The sequence below is a fragment of the Schistocerca americana genome, chromosome 3, assembly GCF_021461395.2.
Source record: "Schistocerca americana isolate TAMUIC-IGC-003095 chromosome 3, iqSchAmer2.1, whole genome shotgun sequence".
NCBI classification, from domain to species: domain Eukaryota; kingdom Metazoa; phylum Arthropoda; class Insecta; order Orthoptera; family Acrididae; genus Schistocerca; species Schistocerca americana.
In genome coordinates, this window is record NC_060121.1 from 459,073,381 (window position 1) to 459,091,718 (window position 18,338).

Sequence of the window (18,338 nt, forward strand, 5' to 3'; positions counted from 1 at the left end):
TCCCTGAAAATTTGAATACTTTACTCCAAATGATTTCAAAGATTTGGGTAAAAATGCAAGTGAAGACGCAACTGAAAATGTAAATTTTCAGATACAACTTCTAAAGTTTTAGATCACTTTAAGTTATAAATACATGTTTTAATTTTTAGTTTTACTCACTTAGAAGCATTCTGCCCCATTGTGTGTATCATCCTTATGATCATTTTCCTTGGATCTCATTCTTTTCTCTCTTCTGGACTCTTTGGTGGCCATTTCTGCTATACATTGTGCTTTATTAATGTAAGCCATGTCCATTTGCTGAAGTTGTCTGATGCATTTACTCCAGGTTTAAGTCCCATAAACTGTAGCACTATCACCTTACTGATGTAGCCATCATTAAAAGCACTAACAGCATCACAGACCCTGCATTTCAGTGTCTTCCTTTGCACAAAATCATTATTTGTTATGCGAGTCCATTTGACATTTTTGAAGAATATATCTAAAAACAAAGATGATGTAACTTATCAAACGAAAGTGCTGGCATGTTGATAGACACACAAACAAACACAAACGTACACACAAAATTCAAGCTTTCGCAACCAACGGTTGCTTCATCAGGAAAGAGGGAAGTAGAGGGAAAGACGAAAGGATGTGGGTTTTAAGGGAGAGGGTAAGGAGTCATACCAATCCCGGGAGTGGAAAGACTTACCTTAGGGGGAAAAATGGACAGGTATACACTCGTGCGCGCTCACACACACACACACACACACACACACACACACACACACACACATATATATCCTTTCGTCTTTCCCTCTCCTTCCCTCTTTCCTGATGAAGCAACTATTGGTTGCGAAAGCTTGAATTTTGTGTGTATGTTTGTGTTTATTTGTGTGTCTTATCAACATGCCAGCACTTTCGTTTGGTAAGTTACATCATCTTTGTTTTTAGATATCTTTTTCCCATGAAGGGCGCATATGGATTCTCATTCTGCCCATGTAGATGCTTCTTAAATAAGTCAGGATATGCCTGGTCTCTGTAAATGGGTGTTTTTGATTTCCAACACTGTTGTTGGGATGGAATGTTTATGGCTGCATGAAGTGTCTGAGTACTGGGCATTGTGAAATGTGCACAATGAATCTGGTACGGGAAGGCATGTTGATGTATTAGTTTCCATTTATAATAGATCAAATCAGATTATTGGTTTGTCATTTGTTTGTGGAAGGAAGTAACCTATATGATGTGCCTTATTGTGAACAAATCGTTGCGGTTATTGCTAATGGCCACATGATAGTACTGAATTCATCAGTAATGTTGTCTGCCAGCCTACCCCTTATGGTTTTGTCATCAGAAAGTTTCCTGTTTCTCAAACTTATTTTCAGGTTTCCCGGCCTGGTGCCAGTGCTCTCCTGGAAGTGATTCACACGTTGCAGTTTTGTGATAACCGTATCACTGTAAGATCAGGTTGTTACTATAGTATTGTACGCTTTTGAGTCACCATCAACTAAGAACTTAGCATAGCCAACACTCGTTTCATTCATTGATCGAGTGAAAATTGCAGTAGCCACGGAGGCCTCCATTTCCCACTTATTCCTACATAGTTGCTATCACAGATATATTCTGCTTGGTTCTCTGATTTACATTTTTAACAGTGTTTTGTTAGGAATTGGAATTCAATTACCTTTCCGGTATCCACACTGGTTTCCATAGCAAGAGAATTCTTCGAACTTCTGCATACAACATGGGTTTACTTTATGAAATACTACAACATTGTTTCCAACGGTGCTGCCAATAGAAATCATGTATTTTAGCCTTTGTAATACTGTTTTCCACAGCCTCCTTTATACAGTAGACTCACAATAATCCGACAGTTATGGGGCAGAGGAGGTTTCGTATTATCAAAAATGTCAGATTACCAAAGATGGACTGTTTAAAATTGAATTTAGATTTCTAAGGCTAGAAAATTTAGTTGTTTTGCATAAGTATTGCATGTGTACGGCATGTACTATATTATGCCTATTGTTACAGTACATACTGAGTACATACCTATGTATTTCACAGCCATTGAGGCTATAAAAATACATGTGTACATATAAGACAAGATTTATTATGTATGTACATGTGTGCATATAACGACATTACGAATTTATACAAATACATGTTTACAATTTACATACATACATACATACATACATACATACAAATGTTTGTAAATAGTTTATTTATTGCTTTAAAAAATTTGTAATAGTGGGGTTTTTTTTTCTCCATGAAGAGTCCGACATGGCTTTTTCTTGAATGTCTTTTAACATTAAAATGTTCTTGCAGTTGAGTTCCCTCTCTTCAGCTGCCATAACCTCTTTGCAAGTGATAGTGCATTTCACTTCTGTGGCCACCTCAATCGGGCCATTGTCTACCACATGAACCATAACTTTCTGGATTATCGCCTCTTCTGTCAGTTCAGAACCGAGGTTATCGTGAACACCCATCTTCTCAGTTCTTCTGCATCTTCATGTGGAATGTTAATTTCATCACAAAATGTAAGTGCAGCCGTAGTAACTTCATTGTCATCTTCATATTTGTCATTTCTGCCACCTTTCTTTGGAAGGAGTGGATTTTCTGGCCAAATATTTTCCAAAGATTTTATCAGAGTTAAAGCCTTGACTTGATGCCACGCAATTTCTCCATTGACAAATACATCCTAGACATTAAATTTTTCGAAGATTAGTGTGATATCTGTATCAGGTTGGCAGATGCTGTGAATCAGTAGGTGTTTTTTGTAATGTGCCTTCAATGCTTTGATCCAGTGGGTGAATCAGTTCAGTCGTATTATTCGGCAAATACAAAGCCTCTGTGTAACCATGAACCATTATAACTCTCAATTCATCCTTGCCCGGGTGTCCTGGAGCATTAACTAACAACCAAAGGACCTTCAATGACAGATTTTTTTCTCTTTAAGTGTTCTTTGGGTTCTTTATAAAATGATTTGAAAACCAGTCTACAAGACGTCCTTAGTAACCCATGCTCTGCTTTGTTTTTGTACATCACTGGAAGAGATTCGGCTTCTATGTTTCTAAATGTTCATGGGGACTGATTTGCCCACAGCTAAGAGTATTAACATATGGCTTCCAGTGACATTTGTGCACTCCATTAAGATGATATGCTCTTTTTGAGGTTTCCTTCCATAAACTTTTTTTTTTTTTTTTTTTTTTTTTTTTTTTTCTACCGCCATTACAAAAGCTTTTGTTGGAAGTTGCCACCAGTTTAAGTCTGTTTCATCAGCAGTATACAGTTGTATGGGCTTAAGGCTTAGTTCATTGATTTTGGCGTTTAAATCTTGAATGACTTGAGAAATTTCAGTCTGATCAACTGATAGTTTTTCTCCATTCATCTGTGAGAAACAAATGCCATGCCATTTCATAAAGTTTTCAAACCAACCATCGCTGGCATGAAAATCATCTTTGTTGATCATTTCATGATAAAAAAGCTGGGCTTTATGTTTTAAAATATCTCCTGAAATAGGGACATGTTTGCTTCTTTGTTGTTTAAATCAATTGTACAGTTGTACAGAGCTTCCTCAACTTGAGGGTATTCGCTCAGGTGAAGGGCTTTTCTCTTAGAGGCATCTTCTGCAATTTTTATAAATTGTTTTATCTTACCGCTATGTAAGTTGATTAACAGTATGTTGCCAGATATCAGAAGCTTTAGAAATGGGAGTTGGAGTTTCACCACAGTGATATCTTTTTATAATTTCCCATTTATCAGTAAGAAGTAAAGTTTTGTGCTTATATTTAACATTCCCACTTGTGCATGCCATCTCACAACACTTTTTAACACAAAAATTAAAACAGAACAACTAATCCTTGTTGCAGAATTCAAATTCATTGATAACATGAAAGGAGCACTCTCGATAACACGTTTAAAGTGTGTGCACGAATAATGCTGTATGGCACATTTTGCGTCACCTTGCTGCATTCCACCATTCATGTTACATACAGCATTGTTTGTGTAGAGGTGTGAAAACTGTCTTGAGTCTCCTTGTTGTTTAGTGCTGCCCTGAGATGGTAGATGAATGAACTATTACAGCAGATGCTGCAGGTTGCCGTACACAGCATAATTCCACATGATTCTGCAAAAATGTGCCATACATCATTATTCATTCACATGTTTCTTATACAAGCTTGAGGCATGGGACAGATGGGAGGAGGTGTCTGTTGTCACAAATGTGTGCCTGTCTGTGTCTGGAGCAAGCACAGTGCACACCTCCAATGTGGCATCAGACTACCGAGTGTTCGGACTGTCAGTGTTAGATTATTAAGAGTCTACTGTGTAAGATGTTACCGAATTTCTTTGATCTCTAAGTAATGCTCACAAAATTTACAGCAATTTAAACAAGTGCAGACATTATTTAAAAAATAAAATGAAATAAAATACTTCCCATGCGAGTGCATAAGTGATTTATATACCATTTACCATTTCATTAAGGAAATTGCAAACTGTGTAATAAAATAATAACCAAAAAATGTGAAAAAAATTTTTTTTTCATTTTAACTCCAGTTAAAAGTGTATTCTACTGGTATCACCATGGGGCCACATCTTCATAACACTCTGAAGGCATGTAATATTCCACTCAATAACTGTTTAGTCGTATGTTGTGATAATGCACTTGGAATGGTTGGAATTAAGAATGGAGTTGCAGGTATGTTGTGAAAAACATTCGAACCTTGTACAGATTTCCTGGGCCAGGTTAGAGGTAAGGGATACGGTATCAACATTTTGAGTAGTTCTAGTGTTTTCATTTGTGTTTTTGTAACCTTCATATATCTTTGTGACATTATAGTCAACATTAGCTGCCTTGAGACTTTACTGAAAAAAAGCCTTGGTTTTTGATCATTTGTACAGGGTTACTACAAATGATTGAAGCGATTTCACAGCTCTACAATAACTTTATTATTTGAGATATTTTCACAATGCTTTGCACACACATACAAAAACTCAAAAAGTTTTTTTAGGCATTCACAAATGTTCGATATGTGCCCCTTTAGTGATTCGGCAGACATCAAGCCGATAATCGAGTTCCTCCCACACTTGGCGCAGCATGTCCCCATCGATGAGTTCGAAAGCATCGTTGATGCGAGCTCACAGTTCTGGCACATTTCTTGGTAGAAGAGGTTTAAACACTGAATCTTTCACATAACCCCACAGAAAGAAATCGCATGGGGTTAAGTCGGAAGAGCATGGAGGCCATGACATGAATTGCTGATCATGATCTCCACGACGACCGATCCATCGGTTTTCCAATCTCCTGTTTAAGAAATGCCGAACATCATGATGTAAGTGTGGTGGAGCACCATCCTGTTGAAAGATGAAGTCGGCGCTGTCGGTCTCCAGTTGTGGCATGAGCCAATTTTCCAGCATGTGCAGATACACGTGTCCTGTAATGTTTTTTTCGCAGAAGAAAAATGGGCCGTGAACTTTAAACCGTGAGATTGCACAAAACACGTTAACTTTTGGTGAATTGCGAATTTGCTGCACGTATGCGTGAGGATTCTCTACCGCCCAGATTCGCACATTGTGTCTGTTCACTTCACCATTAAGAAAAAATGTTGCTTCATCACAGAAAACAAGTTTCGCACTGAACGCATCCTCTTCCATGAGCTGTTGCAACCGCGCCGAAAATTCCAAGCGTTTGACTTTGTCATCGGGTGTCAGGGCTTGTAGCAAATGTAAATAGTAAGGCTTCTGCTTTAGCCTTTTCCGTAAGATTTTCCAAACCGTCGGCTGTGGTACGTTTAGCTTCCTGCTTGCTTTATTCGTCGACTTATGCAGGCTACATGTGAAACTTGCCCGCACCCGTTCAACCGTTTCTTCGCTCACTGCAGGCCGACCCGTTGATTTCCCCTTACAGAGGCATCCAGAAGCTTTAAAATGCGCATACCATCGCCGAATGGAGTTAGCAGTTGGTGGATCTTTGTTGAACTTCGTCCTGAAGTGTCGTTGCACTGTTATGACTGACTGATGTGAGTGCATTTCAAGCACGACATACGCTTTCTAGGCTCCTGTCGCCATTTTGTCTCACTGCGCTCTCGAGCGCTCTGGCGGCGGAAACCTGAAGTGCGGCTTCAGCCGAACAAAACTTTATGAGTTTTTCTACGTATCTGTAGTGTGTTGTGACCATATGTCAATGAATGGAGCTACAGTGAATTTATGAAATCGCTTCAATCATTTGTAATAGCCCTGTACATCCCGATTTTTAAAACTGAACCTCCTGGTGTTTTTTTTTTTAAGATTGGCAGATATGCCTGTGCCACCCTGTATTTTGTTTTTGAGAATTTAAACCAACATAGTGTAGTGAAGATATCCCTTACTAACCCAGAAGGGTCAGTGACCTCTAGCTTGTGACCTGTAATCCCTATTATTTGAAGATTTTTGTCATAAAACCGTCTCTGATAATACTGAAGTACTTTAAAGACATCTACACTTTGGCTACTTCCAGAACAGACTAAATTTGTGTCTCAGCACTGTCAACCAGTGCACTAAATGCTGCATTGCAGGGTTCATCGAGAGCAAGAAGAAATTATCCTGGAGCTCGAAATCTGTTACCTCTACAGCCACAAATTGCTAGATGCCAAGAAAATTTGCAAAAATCTTCAAGTCTTCGTATTGGTCATTGAAAGCAACAAACAGTGGGGGCTGCAGGCAAGCTGCCAACTTTTGTGGCATAGCTGGTGTGCTGCCTGATTTCTGCAGCAATTAGAGCAGCTCCATTTAATTGTTGATGATAAGCCAGCTGCTGGAACTGCTGATGTAGGTACAGAAATGCATGTTCCATTGTACAGTACATGGGATATGTAAAAAGAATGTTTCCTGGTATTTTTGTATTTCTGTTTATCATTTAATTACAGGTGCCCCATACACAAGGCAACTGAACAAAAACATCTAGACATCAAGGACTGCATACAGTGAGTGCATGTATGGTGTACACTAGAGATGTAGCGTATTCAGTGATGATAGGTGTATATATGGAGATAAATAAAAATGTTCACTTATAAATTTATCTGTGTCACTGCTTAAATTCAGCGTACTCCTGTATGGTTTGTTTTCGTGCCTTCTGTGATAAGCTGTTTGAGTTTATGTCATAAGTGCCAAGCTGTGATGCTGACTGTTTCTTTCATACAACTGAGTTGTACCTCCCCTGTCTTCCCAACGCCCCTTTACACGTTTTGTCCACTCTTAATGTTCTAATACAATGGCGCAATTTCCTTGCGTGTGTCAGATGGTTGCTCATGTTTTTGCACAGATGAGCTGTGTAACAGCCAACACTTTCCATTTGGCAGTAGTGTTAATCACTAAAGGGCTGGTGAGTGTCCTGCTGACAGAAAAGGAGTTCAGTATATGTATGGGTGAAGCACATATGTACAGACTCCATTGTATATTTTCTTTCTAAGTGTGGAGTATCTTTACTTTTTGGAAAACCCATCATGTAATTAATGAAGTAAATAACACTAAAAATTACACATGGGAAATATTTGCCATCTTTGTTTGTTTTACAGGAGACATTGTTGCAATGGATGCTGAGTTTGTGACACTGAACCAGGAAGAATCTGAACTACGAAGTGATGGGAAGATGTCCACTATCAAACCTTCCCAAATGTCAGTGGCAAGAATAACATGTATACGAGGGTAAGTTCTTAATACTCCCTGCGTTACAACCATGCTATCTTAAAAGTACTCTGAGCTTGTGTTAACCATATGCCCATTGTTTATTCATCATTATTTTAATTACACAATGCATATTATTGTTCATAAGAATCACACAAAATTGCATGGTATGTTTTGAGAAAACTCTGTCTGCAATTATTCATCTGATGTAATATTGTTAATACAGGCAAGGACCTCTGGAAGGAACACCATTTATTGATGACTATATTTCCACTCAAGAGCAGGTGGTGGACTATTTGACGAAATTTTCTGGCATTAAACCAGGAGATCTTGATGCTAACTTTAGCTCAAAACATTTGACAACTCTGAAATCTACATACCAGAAACTAAGATTTCTTGTAGACATTGGAGTGAAGTTTGTTGGTCATGGTCTAAAAAATGATTTCAGGTAAGATGAACATTTTCTGAAAGTACATTTCCTTTTGGATATGTATTAGTAGTAACTGAACCCAATGAACATAGTTGCATATGTCCATAATTTATGCAGCACTCTGCCTTCTTTGGTAAACAAAGCAACTTTAGGGAAGAGGAACAAGTTTGTATATATAAAGCAGATGAAAACATTATCAGTCATAAACTGTCTCAGGGGAATACTTACTTATTGTGAATTATTGATACTGATTTTGCTTCCACCATTAACATCTATTCATTGTGTTTATGTTGATAGATGACAGTAATGGTTATTATTATTCTTGAGCTATGGATGAAAGTGGCTACAGAGTGTGAGAAACTGTGTCTAATAATCATGTTTACACCATTTTCCAAGGAAGTGTGCAATTGTACTACTTTAGTATTTGACATTTCCTCACTGCATATTGACACTATTGACACACAATACACAGATGACATCAGGTAACTAGTTTGTTTATCAGACAGTTTAATGAGTAATTGTAACTTGATGCTGGACGTAACTTACGACAAATTAGCTTCTAAATCTGTCAGCTTGGTCACAACTGGAAAATTGTAGAACAGTCTGTTTAACATGTCACTTGTTGAGATCAGAGAAACAAATCTCAGTTGGTAAAACATCCGTGAAAACATGAATATGAGAAATTTGTAATGTAATCAAGACAGGTACAGCATTCCAGTCTAAATGAAACTGGACATTTAACATCTCTCAGTCAGTGCTGTTTTATTAGTGGCTGGCATACATATTGAAGGAAGCTGATATGAACAATATAGTGGCTGTTATGAATTTCGTGATGATATTTTTCATGTTTTTGCTAACACTAATTGTAAAAGGTTCAACACAAATTTATTAAGTTGAATTGTAGAAGCTTCAGGGGAAAAGATACAGAGATAAATATTACAAAACTATAACAAGACAGCACAGTCTGAGATTGAAGAGAAATCTGGCGTAGGAACATTCCAAACTAAACCAATCCATAACAGGAGGTCCAGTACACACAAACCACTGCCAGAGATGTTACCCACGCAAGTGATGTTTATGGTGGTTTCTGCAGTTTGCTCAAACAGTGCCCTTGGTGATGTGAAAATAGTAGCAAACTCCTTATCACTGCCTGGTGAGCATAGCAAAATCTTTTCTTGGAACTGCTAACAAGCTTTATCCATAGTAGGCAGCAGGCCCTGCTACCTACTGTGCCATAGGAGTTTTGTTTAGAAGAGAGTGTAGTAAGATATGAAGTGTTCGTTGTGAGGAGGCACAAGAGGAGAGGGAAGAATGGTGTTCATCATGGCATCAGGTAAGAAAAAATCATTAAATTAAACAGATAGTAGCTAAATGCAAAGGAAAGACAAGGAGATAAATAGAACAGAATAGGATAAGACAAGAAAAAAAAAGAATACAAATAAATGGAAAGAACAACTGATACAATGAATAAGTTCATTGAAGTAAATGGAACAAAATAAAAACTTACTGTGTGGAGAAACAGGAGAGTGGCAAAATGTATGATAAGAGAGGACCTATGAGTAGTCTAGGCTTGATAACAGGAGTACTGTGTTACCCTTGTATTATATTCAATTTAGAAGTGTAGATGCTTTGAGGAACGATGCAAGTGGTATGCTTGGTCAGTGAGCTGCTGAAATTAAAAGCATTGTATTTTGCAGCATGTTTGATCACTGGAAGATCTTCAAAATATTTTTCATAAAATTTATTCGTGCACATAAATGGCTGATAGTTACATCTATACTGAAAGCTGCATAGCGGCTGGGGGGGGGGGGGGGGGGGGGGGGGAACAGATTTTTGGTGTACTTGCTTTCACAGAAGTTCTGCTTTTAAAAGTATATAGATTGGCCTTGGTAATAGTGGAATAGAAGGGAGAGGGCATATGCTATTGAACAAGATCAGGGAATTTTGTTGGTTGTAGGCAAGAGATTGGGAACAGTTGGATTAGCATGTTATGTAAGTGGGACAGTTGGCAGAATATCATACTGGGGTACACAGGTATCATATTCCTCAGGATGTTTCCCATTAATTTTATTTTAAAGGAGGTGGTCAAATTCTTGTCCGACTGGAAGAAAAAATGACTAGAATTTAATTATCTGTTTATATTGTAACCATTCGAGGCATAGTAATAGGGATGCTCTTTAATTTCCATAATGAGATTCATGATCTCTAAATATTGTATTAGTCCTATAATATGATTTTACTGAAGATATATGAATAGTGAGTTAATACTATTTAAATTATTGACCTCTTGCATCAATATACCGAAGTCAGCACTACTTGCAGATATCATACGATCATCTGATCTGTAAATCGTCAACCACATCAGTTGCCTCAGTGTCCTTTCAGATTCCATATAAGATTCACAGATCATATCACTAGTCTCAACAGCTGATTTGTTAGGTCTAATGCAAAATTTCATGGTCATTGCTGTTCAACTGCTCACTGCATCTTGACACTTAGAGTAAGCACTACACACATCTTTATGGCATTGTCTTCTTTGTCAGTTAATGTGTCTGTTTGGTAGAAACCGCTTTTCAAAGGCATGTTTAGTTATTGATCATGCCTTGATTGTAGGCTAAGATATTAATTAAATTACAATTCAACTGAGACAGCCAAAATCAATCTTCTACCCCCCGCCACCACCTCCCACAGGGATTAGGCAATTTCAGCTGTTCCAGTCAACAAGGTCTAGCCATCTCTTCTGTGGCCTTACCCTCTGTCTGGTCCCTCTAGGTTTGTAATCAACAATTTGTTTTGAAAGTCTGTTTTCATGTATTCTTTCAACATGTTCTTACCATCTGTTTCAATTGATTGTTTGTGTATTGAATCAGCTTGTAATTCATTCCTACTTAATGCTGTGTTTTCTGAAGCAATCCTCCCTGTTGCAATCTGTAACACTGCAGAGAAATCTCTGTGTCCTGGTCATATCCTTTTGCATGGAATCTCAGGTTTCAGATCCATACTGCATAGTGGGTACCACCAAGTGTTTGTAAAACTTTATCTGTGTCTCTTTTGTCACTTTTTTGTAATTGTTCCATGGGTTGCATTAAATCTTAGGATTTTTTTGTCGATTTTATTGTCAAAATTTCGTCCTATACCACAACTGACCTACTGAAAGTGTGGAAGATCAATAGTAGCAAAATTAGATATTCCTATGATAAGGGCAGGCAAGCTAGAAAATTTGAAAAGGGAAATGGATAGGTTACAGTTAGATGTAGTGGGAATTAGTGAAGTTCAGTGGCAGTAGGAACAGGACTCCTGCTCAGGTGAATACATGATTATAAATACAAAATCAAGTAGGCATAATGCAGGAGTAGGTTTAATAATGAATAAAAAAAATAGGAATGCAGACAAGCTACTATGAACAACATAGTGAATGCATTATTGTAGCCAACATACAGATGAAGCCCACACCACCATAGGAGTACAAGCTTATATGCCAACTAGCTCTGCAGCTGACAAAGAGATTGAAGAAATGTTTGATGAGATAAAAGAAATTATTCAGATAGTTAAGGGAGATGAAAATTTAGTAGTCATGCGGTGACTGGAATTCGATAGTAGGGGTAAGATAGATGCTACCTACAGGAAAATTAGACTTTTGGAGAAAAGAGAACCACCTGTACAAATATCGAGAGTTCAGGTGGAAAACCAGTCGTAAGCCAAGAAAGGAAAACAGAAAGGTGGAAGGAGCATATGGAGGTAGATGTTCTTGAGAGAAATATTATGGAAGTGGAAGAGAACATAGATGAAGATGAGATGGGAGATGTGATACTGTGAGAAGAATTTTACAGAACACTGAAATACCTAAGTCAAAACAAGGCTCTGAGAATAGATAATATTCCGTTAGAACTACTGACGGCCTTAGGGGAGCTAGCCAAAACAAAACTTGTCCATCTGGTGAGCAAGATGTACGAGATAGGTGCAATACTCTCAGACTTCAAGAAGAATATAATAATACCAATTCCAAAGAAAGCAGGTGCTGACAGGTGTGAAAATTACTGAACTATCAGTTTAATAAGTCATGGCTGCAAAAGACTTACATGAATTCTTTACAGACGAATGGAAAAACTGGTATAAGCCGACCTCAGGGAAGATCAGTTTGGATTCCAGAGAAATGTAGGAACATGGGAGGCAATACTAATTCTACAACTTCTCAAAGAAGATAAATTAACGAAAGGCAAACCAATGTTTATAGCACTTGTAGACTTAGAGAAAGCTTTTGACAATGTTGACTGGAATACTGTCTTCCAAATTTTAAAGGTGGCAGGGGTAAAATAAAGGGAGCAAAAGGCTATTTACAATTTATATGGAAACCAGATGGCAGTTACAAGGGTTGAGGGGCAGGAAAGGGAAGCAATGGTTGGGAAGGGAGTAAGACAGGGTTGTAGCCTATCCCCAATGTTATTTAACCTGTATATTGAGCAAGCAGTAAAGGAAACAAAAGAAAAATTTGGAGAAGAATTCAAGTTCTGGGATAAGAAATAAAAACTTTGAGGTGTGCTGACATTGTAATTCTGTCAGAAAACTAGAGGACATGGAAGATAATGTTGAATGAGATGGACAGTGTCTTGAAAGGAGGATATAAGATGAGCAAAAAAAGCAAAATGAGAATAATGGAAAGTAGTCAAATTAAATCAGGGAATGCTGAGAGAATTAGATTAGGAAATGAGACAGTGAAAGTAGTAGATGAGTTGTGCTATCTGGGCAGCAAATAACTTATGATGGTCAAAGTAGAGAGGGTATAAAATGTGAACTGGCATAGCCAAGAAAAGTGTTTCTGAAGAAGGAAAATTTGTTAATATTGAGTATAGATTTAAGTGCCAGGAAGCTTTTTCTGAAGGTATTTGTGTGGAGTGTAGCCATGCGTGGATATGAAACATGGACAATAAACAGTCTGGACAAGAAGAGAATAGGGGCTTCTGAAATGCGATGTTACAGAAGAATGCTGAAGATTTGATGGGTAGATCGTCTAACTAATGAGGAGGTACTGAACAGAATTGGGGAGAAGAGGGATTAGTGGCACAACTTGACTAGAAGAAGGGTTTGGTTGGTAGGACACATTCTGAGACATCGAGGGATCACCAGTTCAGAACTGGAGGGAAGCATGGAGGGTTAAAATGGTAGAGGGAGACCAAGAGATGAATAGAGTAAGCAGATTCAGAAGGATGTAGGCTGCAGTAGTTACTTGCAGATGAAGAGGCTTGCCCAAGATAGAGTAGCATGGAGAGCTGCATCAAACCAGTCTTTGGACTGAAGACCACAACAGCAGCAGCAGCAGCAGCAACAACAACAACAACAACAACATGATAACACCTTGAAAACCTAAATTAACATATTTTTAATTTAATACTGGTCTGCAAAATTCGCTTGTGACAACATACTACACTGATCAGGCCACATACATGTTGGAAAAAGGAACAAGATGCATGCTTGCAAATGAGAATTATTATTGAAAAATATAGTTGTTACATATGCTCTTTTTCTGAAAAAGAGCATGTGTATGCTTCTACTTACAGAAATATAAAATTATTGATCATGTTGATAATGAATGTCACCCAGGCCAGTGTATATTTTCTCACTGTTTAATCAGCAAAATCTGTTACAAAAATATGAGCATGCCTCCTTTTGTGTCCGCTCAGTGCAACATCCACCAGGAGAAAAGAGAAAATGAGACTTCATGGTAGAGATAAAATTGCTCAATTAAATGCCTGTGGAAGTGTGATATATGATCATTACATTGTCGGCACAGCAGTGTTAGGATCTCTCCTTGCCGAGAGAGGACATAGCCATTGTCTACTTAGAGCCGCCGCCGCCACCACCACCATCACCACAGCCCAGGGCTGCTGCTTGGAGCCTGGTGACCGCGGCTAACAGCCCCTTAGCCCCTTAAAATACGCAATTAAGTAAAGAAGTTAAAATGTGCTGCTGAATGCAAAAACATATGCTTCAGACAGAAATCTCTGTATATACTGTATGAAAGGAAATGTCCTGACTGACTCGATCATCATCTCCCACTCTAATACTGTGGATAGAAATATAACAGAGGGAAACATTCCACGTGGGAAAAATATATCTAAAAACAAAGATGATGTGACTTACCAAACGAAAGCGCTGGCAGGTTGATAGACACACAAACAAACACAAATATACACACAAAATTCTAGCTTTCGCAACCAACGGTTGCTTCATCAGGAAAGAGGGAAGGAGAGGGAAAGACGAAAGGATGTGGGTTTTAAGGGAGAGGGTAAGGAGTCATTCCAATCCCGGGAGTGGAAAGACTTACCTTAGGGGGAAAAAGGACAGGTATACACTCGCATACACACACATATCCATCCGCACATATACAGACACAAGCAGACATTCGTAAAGGCAAAGAGTTTGGGCAGAAATGTCAGTCGAGGCGGAAGTACATAGCCAAAGATGTTGTTGAATGACAGGTGAGGTATGAGCGGCGGCAACTTGAAATCAGCGGAGGTTGAGGCCTGGCGAGTAACGAGAAGAGAGGATATACTGAAGGGCAAGTTCCCATCTCCAGAGTTCTGACAGGTTGGTGTTAGTGGGAAGTATCCAGATAACCCGTATGGTGTAACACTGTGCCAAGATGTGCTGGCCGTCCACCAAGGCATGTTTAGCCACAGGGTGATCCTCATTACCAACAAACACTGTCTGCCTGTGTCCATTCATGCGAATGGACAGTTTATTGCTGGTCATTCCCACATAGAAAGCTTCACAGTGTAGGCAGGTCAGTTGGTAAATCACATGGGTGCTTTCACACGTGGCTCTGCCTTTGATCGTGTACACCTTCCAGGTTACAGGACTGGAGTAGGTGGTGGTGGGAGGGTGCATGGGACAGGTTTTACACCGGGGGCAGTTACAAGGGTAGGAGCCAGAGGGTAGCGAAGGTGGTTTGGGGATTTCCCTGCTGGAGAGCCACATTCAGAGTCTGATCCAGTCCCGCAAAGTATCCTGTCACAAGTGGGGCACTTTTGGGGTTCTTCTGTGGGAGGTTCTGGGTTTGAGGGGATGAGGAAGTGGCTCTGGTTATTTGCTTCTGTACCAGGTCGGGAGGGTAGTTGCGGGATGTGAAAGCTGTTTTCAGGTTGTTGGTCTAATGGTTCAGGGATTCCAGACTGGAGCAGATTCGTTTGCCACGAAGACCTAGGCTGTAGGGAAGGGACCGTTTGGTGTGGAATGGGTGGCAGCTGTCATAATGGAGGTACTGTTGCCTGTTGGTGGGTTTGATGTGGACGGACGTGTGAAGCTGACCATTGGACAGGTGGAGGTCAACGTCAAGGAAAGTGGCATGTGATTTGGAGTAGGAGCAGGTGAATCTGATGGAACCAAAGGAGTTGAGGTTGGAGAGGAAATTCTGGAGTTCTTCTTCACTGTGGGTCCAGATCATGAAGATGTCATCAATAAATCTGTACCAAACTTTGGGTTGGCAGGCTTGGGTAACCAAGAAGGCTTCCTCTAAGCGACTCATAAATAGGTTGGCGTACGAGGGGGCCATCCTGGTACTCATGGCTGTTCTCTTTAGTTGTTGGTATGTCTGGCCTTCGAAAGTGAAGAAGTTGTGGGTCAGGATGAAGCTGGCTAAGGTAATGAGAAAAGAGGTTTTAGGTAGGGTGGCAGGTGATAGGCGTGAAAGGAATTGCTCCATCGCAGTGAGGCCTTGGACGTGCGGAATATTTGTGTATAGGGAAGTGGCATCAGTGGTTACAAGGATGGTTTCTGGGGGTAACAGATTGGGTAAGGATGCCAGGTGTTTGAGAAAGTGGTTGGTGTCTTTGATGAAGGATGGGAGAGTGCATGTAATGGGTTGAAGGTGTTTATCTATGTAGGCAGAGATACGTTCTGTGGGGGCTTGGTAACCAGCTACAATGGGGCGGCCGGGATGATTGGGTTTGTGAATTTTAGGAAGAAGGTAGAAGGTAGGGGTGCGGGGTGTCGGTGGGGTCAGGAGGTTGATGGAGTCAGGTGAAAGGTTTTGTAGAGGGCCTACGGTTCTGAGGATTCCTTGAAGCTCCGCCTGGACATCAGGAATGGGATTACCTTGGCAAACGTTGTAAGTAGTGTTGTCTGAAAGCTGAAGTCCCGACGATCAAGTACCACGGTCGTGGAACCCTTGTCTGCTAGAAGAATGATGATGGATCGGTCAGCCTTCAGATCACAGTTAGCCTAGGCTTCAGCAGTGGTGATGTTGGGAGTAAGTAAGGTTTTTTAAGAAGGATTGAGGGGCAAGGCTGGATAGAAACGTATAATTTGAAGAGAGTGTTGATCTTCTACTGTTGGCACCGTTTAAGAAGGTATTTTTTGAAATTCTTTACCTAAGGAAGTGAAACAGGGGATGGAAGGTTTTTTAAAACTAAGTCACTATTCAGACAATTTTAAACTATGAAAACTGTTGTCCGATTTCTCAGTCATAAATAAAAAAGCTTTGTGCTCCAACATTTTTAGAAACTCAACCACTAAAGGATAAAAGCCCATCTGATTAGCCATGCGGTCTAACGCACTGCTTTCTGGCGGGAAGGCATGCCGATCCCTTGAACTAATCCGTCCATCAGATTAGTGTCGAGGTCCGGTGTGCCACCTAGTCTGTGGATGGTTTTTAAGGTGCTTTTCCATCTGCCTCAGTGAATGCGGGCTGGTTCCCCTTATTTCGCCTCAGTTACACTATGTTGGCGGTTGCTGCACGAACACTTTCTCCATGTACGCATACACCGTAATTACTCTACCACGCAAACATTGTGGTTACACTTGTCTGGTGTGAGACTTCCCTGGGGAGTGTCCACTGGGGGCCGAACCGCACAGTAACCCTGGGTTTGGTGTGGGGCGGCGGTGGGGTGAGTGGACTGCTGTAGCCTGTTCTGGGGTTGTGTACCATTGTGGGCTACGGCGGGGACTAAGCCTCTGTTGTTTCTAGGTCCCCAGATCCATATAATACAATACAATACAGGGCATAAAATAGAGAGTGAAAGTTTTTTTTGCAAATAAATCAGTATTAAAGTACTAATAAAGCAGTTTTAAACAAACACCTATGAAAACTGGTATTTGACTTGTCAGTTAGCAGTTTAAAAAAATTTCTGTTTCAATATTTTTGGAAATTCAACCTGTAGGCGGTGAAATAGGGAATGAACAGTTTTATGAAAATATTTCATTATGAAGTCATTTCAGTGCTATATCTAAGACAATTTGTATTTGCCTTCTCACTTAGCAATTTTTTTAAAAAGTATGTTCTTCAATGTGTTTGGAAATTCAGCTCTTAATGGGGTAAAATACAGGATGAAAGCTTTTATAGAAATATTTCATCACGAAAGTATTTTTGAAACTAAATTTCTGAAAACCTGTATTGAGCTTCTCAGTCGGAAATTTAAAAAAATACGTGTTTCAGTGTTTTTTGTTGGAAATTCAGCCCCTGAGGGGGTGAAATAGGGATGAAAATCTCTATGAAAATGTCTGTTATGTTAAAACATATTTAAAGCTAAATATTTCAAAATTGGTATTTGACTTCTAAGGAAAACTGTCTTATGAGATGAAAGTTTCTAAGGAAACGTCAAGAACTCAAAAGGCAGAATTAATAAAGACCTGTGACTCCAGCTACCAGAATCGCTTTTTGGTCAGAAGTACATTCGGAAAAGAATACGCTTCTATGACCTTTGTTGTTGTAAAAAGTTTAGAAGATGCTGAAATTTGCAAATAACATAAAAATTCAATTAAAGAAAAAAGATGTTCAGACCATACAGTCTACCAAATGAAGCAGAGGACACTAAGCTAATATGTAATAAAATGATTGAACCAAATGCTCGGATATGAGCTAAATAATGCAGCTGCTTAAGTGCCAGTGTACTGCTATGGGCTCTGAACTCTCATCAGTGATACGTATTTGTGTCTTTTATATGGGGATAATGTATGCTTCATGTTAAAATGTGTTTAAAAAATGTTCAACTACTTAACCCTTAACTACTATCGACCATCTCTCAGACTGCTACTAATTTTTGTGTCGAGATATTCCTCAAGCCCCTGCAAAGCCAAAAGGACTCGTCCGTGTACCTTCCTATTGGCTGTCAAGTTACACGTGCCAGCATTCTTGCTGCTCTTTGTTTCGTAATTATTAGTCTTGAGAGGTCTCACAGATGTACCATAGTGTTTGTGTGCCTCGTTTTTGTTGCATACTACTGTTTCTCCATGGCAGGGAAAGCTGGGCCTTCTGTGCAACGTGTGTTATGTGAGG

The 18,338-nt window shown here is 39.5% G+C and overlaps 1 protein-coding gene across 2 annotated transcripts in view; it reads left to right on the plus strand.

The window, feature by feature from the left end:
* LOC124607454 (PAN2-PAN3 deadenylation complex catalytic subunit PAN2) overlaps positions 1-18,338 on the plus strand; it is a 322,573-nt gene that overhangs the window by 277,861 nt on the left and 26,374 nt on the right. For both annotated transcript variants that reach the window (XM_047139789.1, XM_047139788.1), the window contains exons 18-19: positions 7,530-7,659; positions 7,865-8,086. In XM_047139789.1, coding sequence (XP_046995745.1) covers positions 7,530-7,659; positions 7,865-8,086 — 352 coding nt within the window. The remainder of the gene's footprint in view (positions 1-7,529; positions 7,660-7,864; positions 8,087-18,338) is intronic.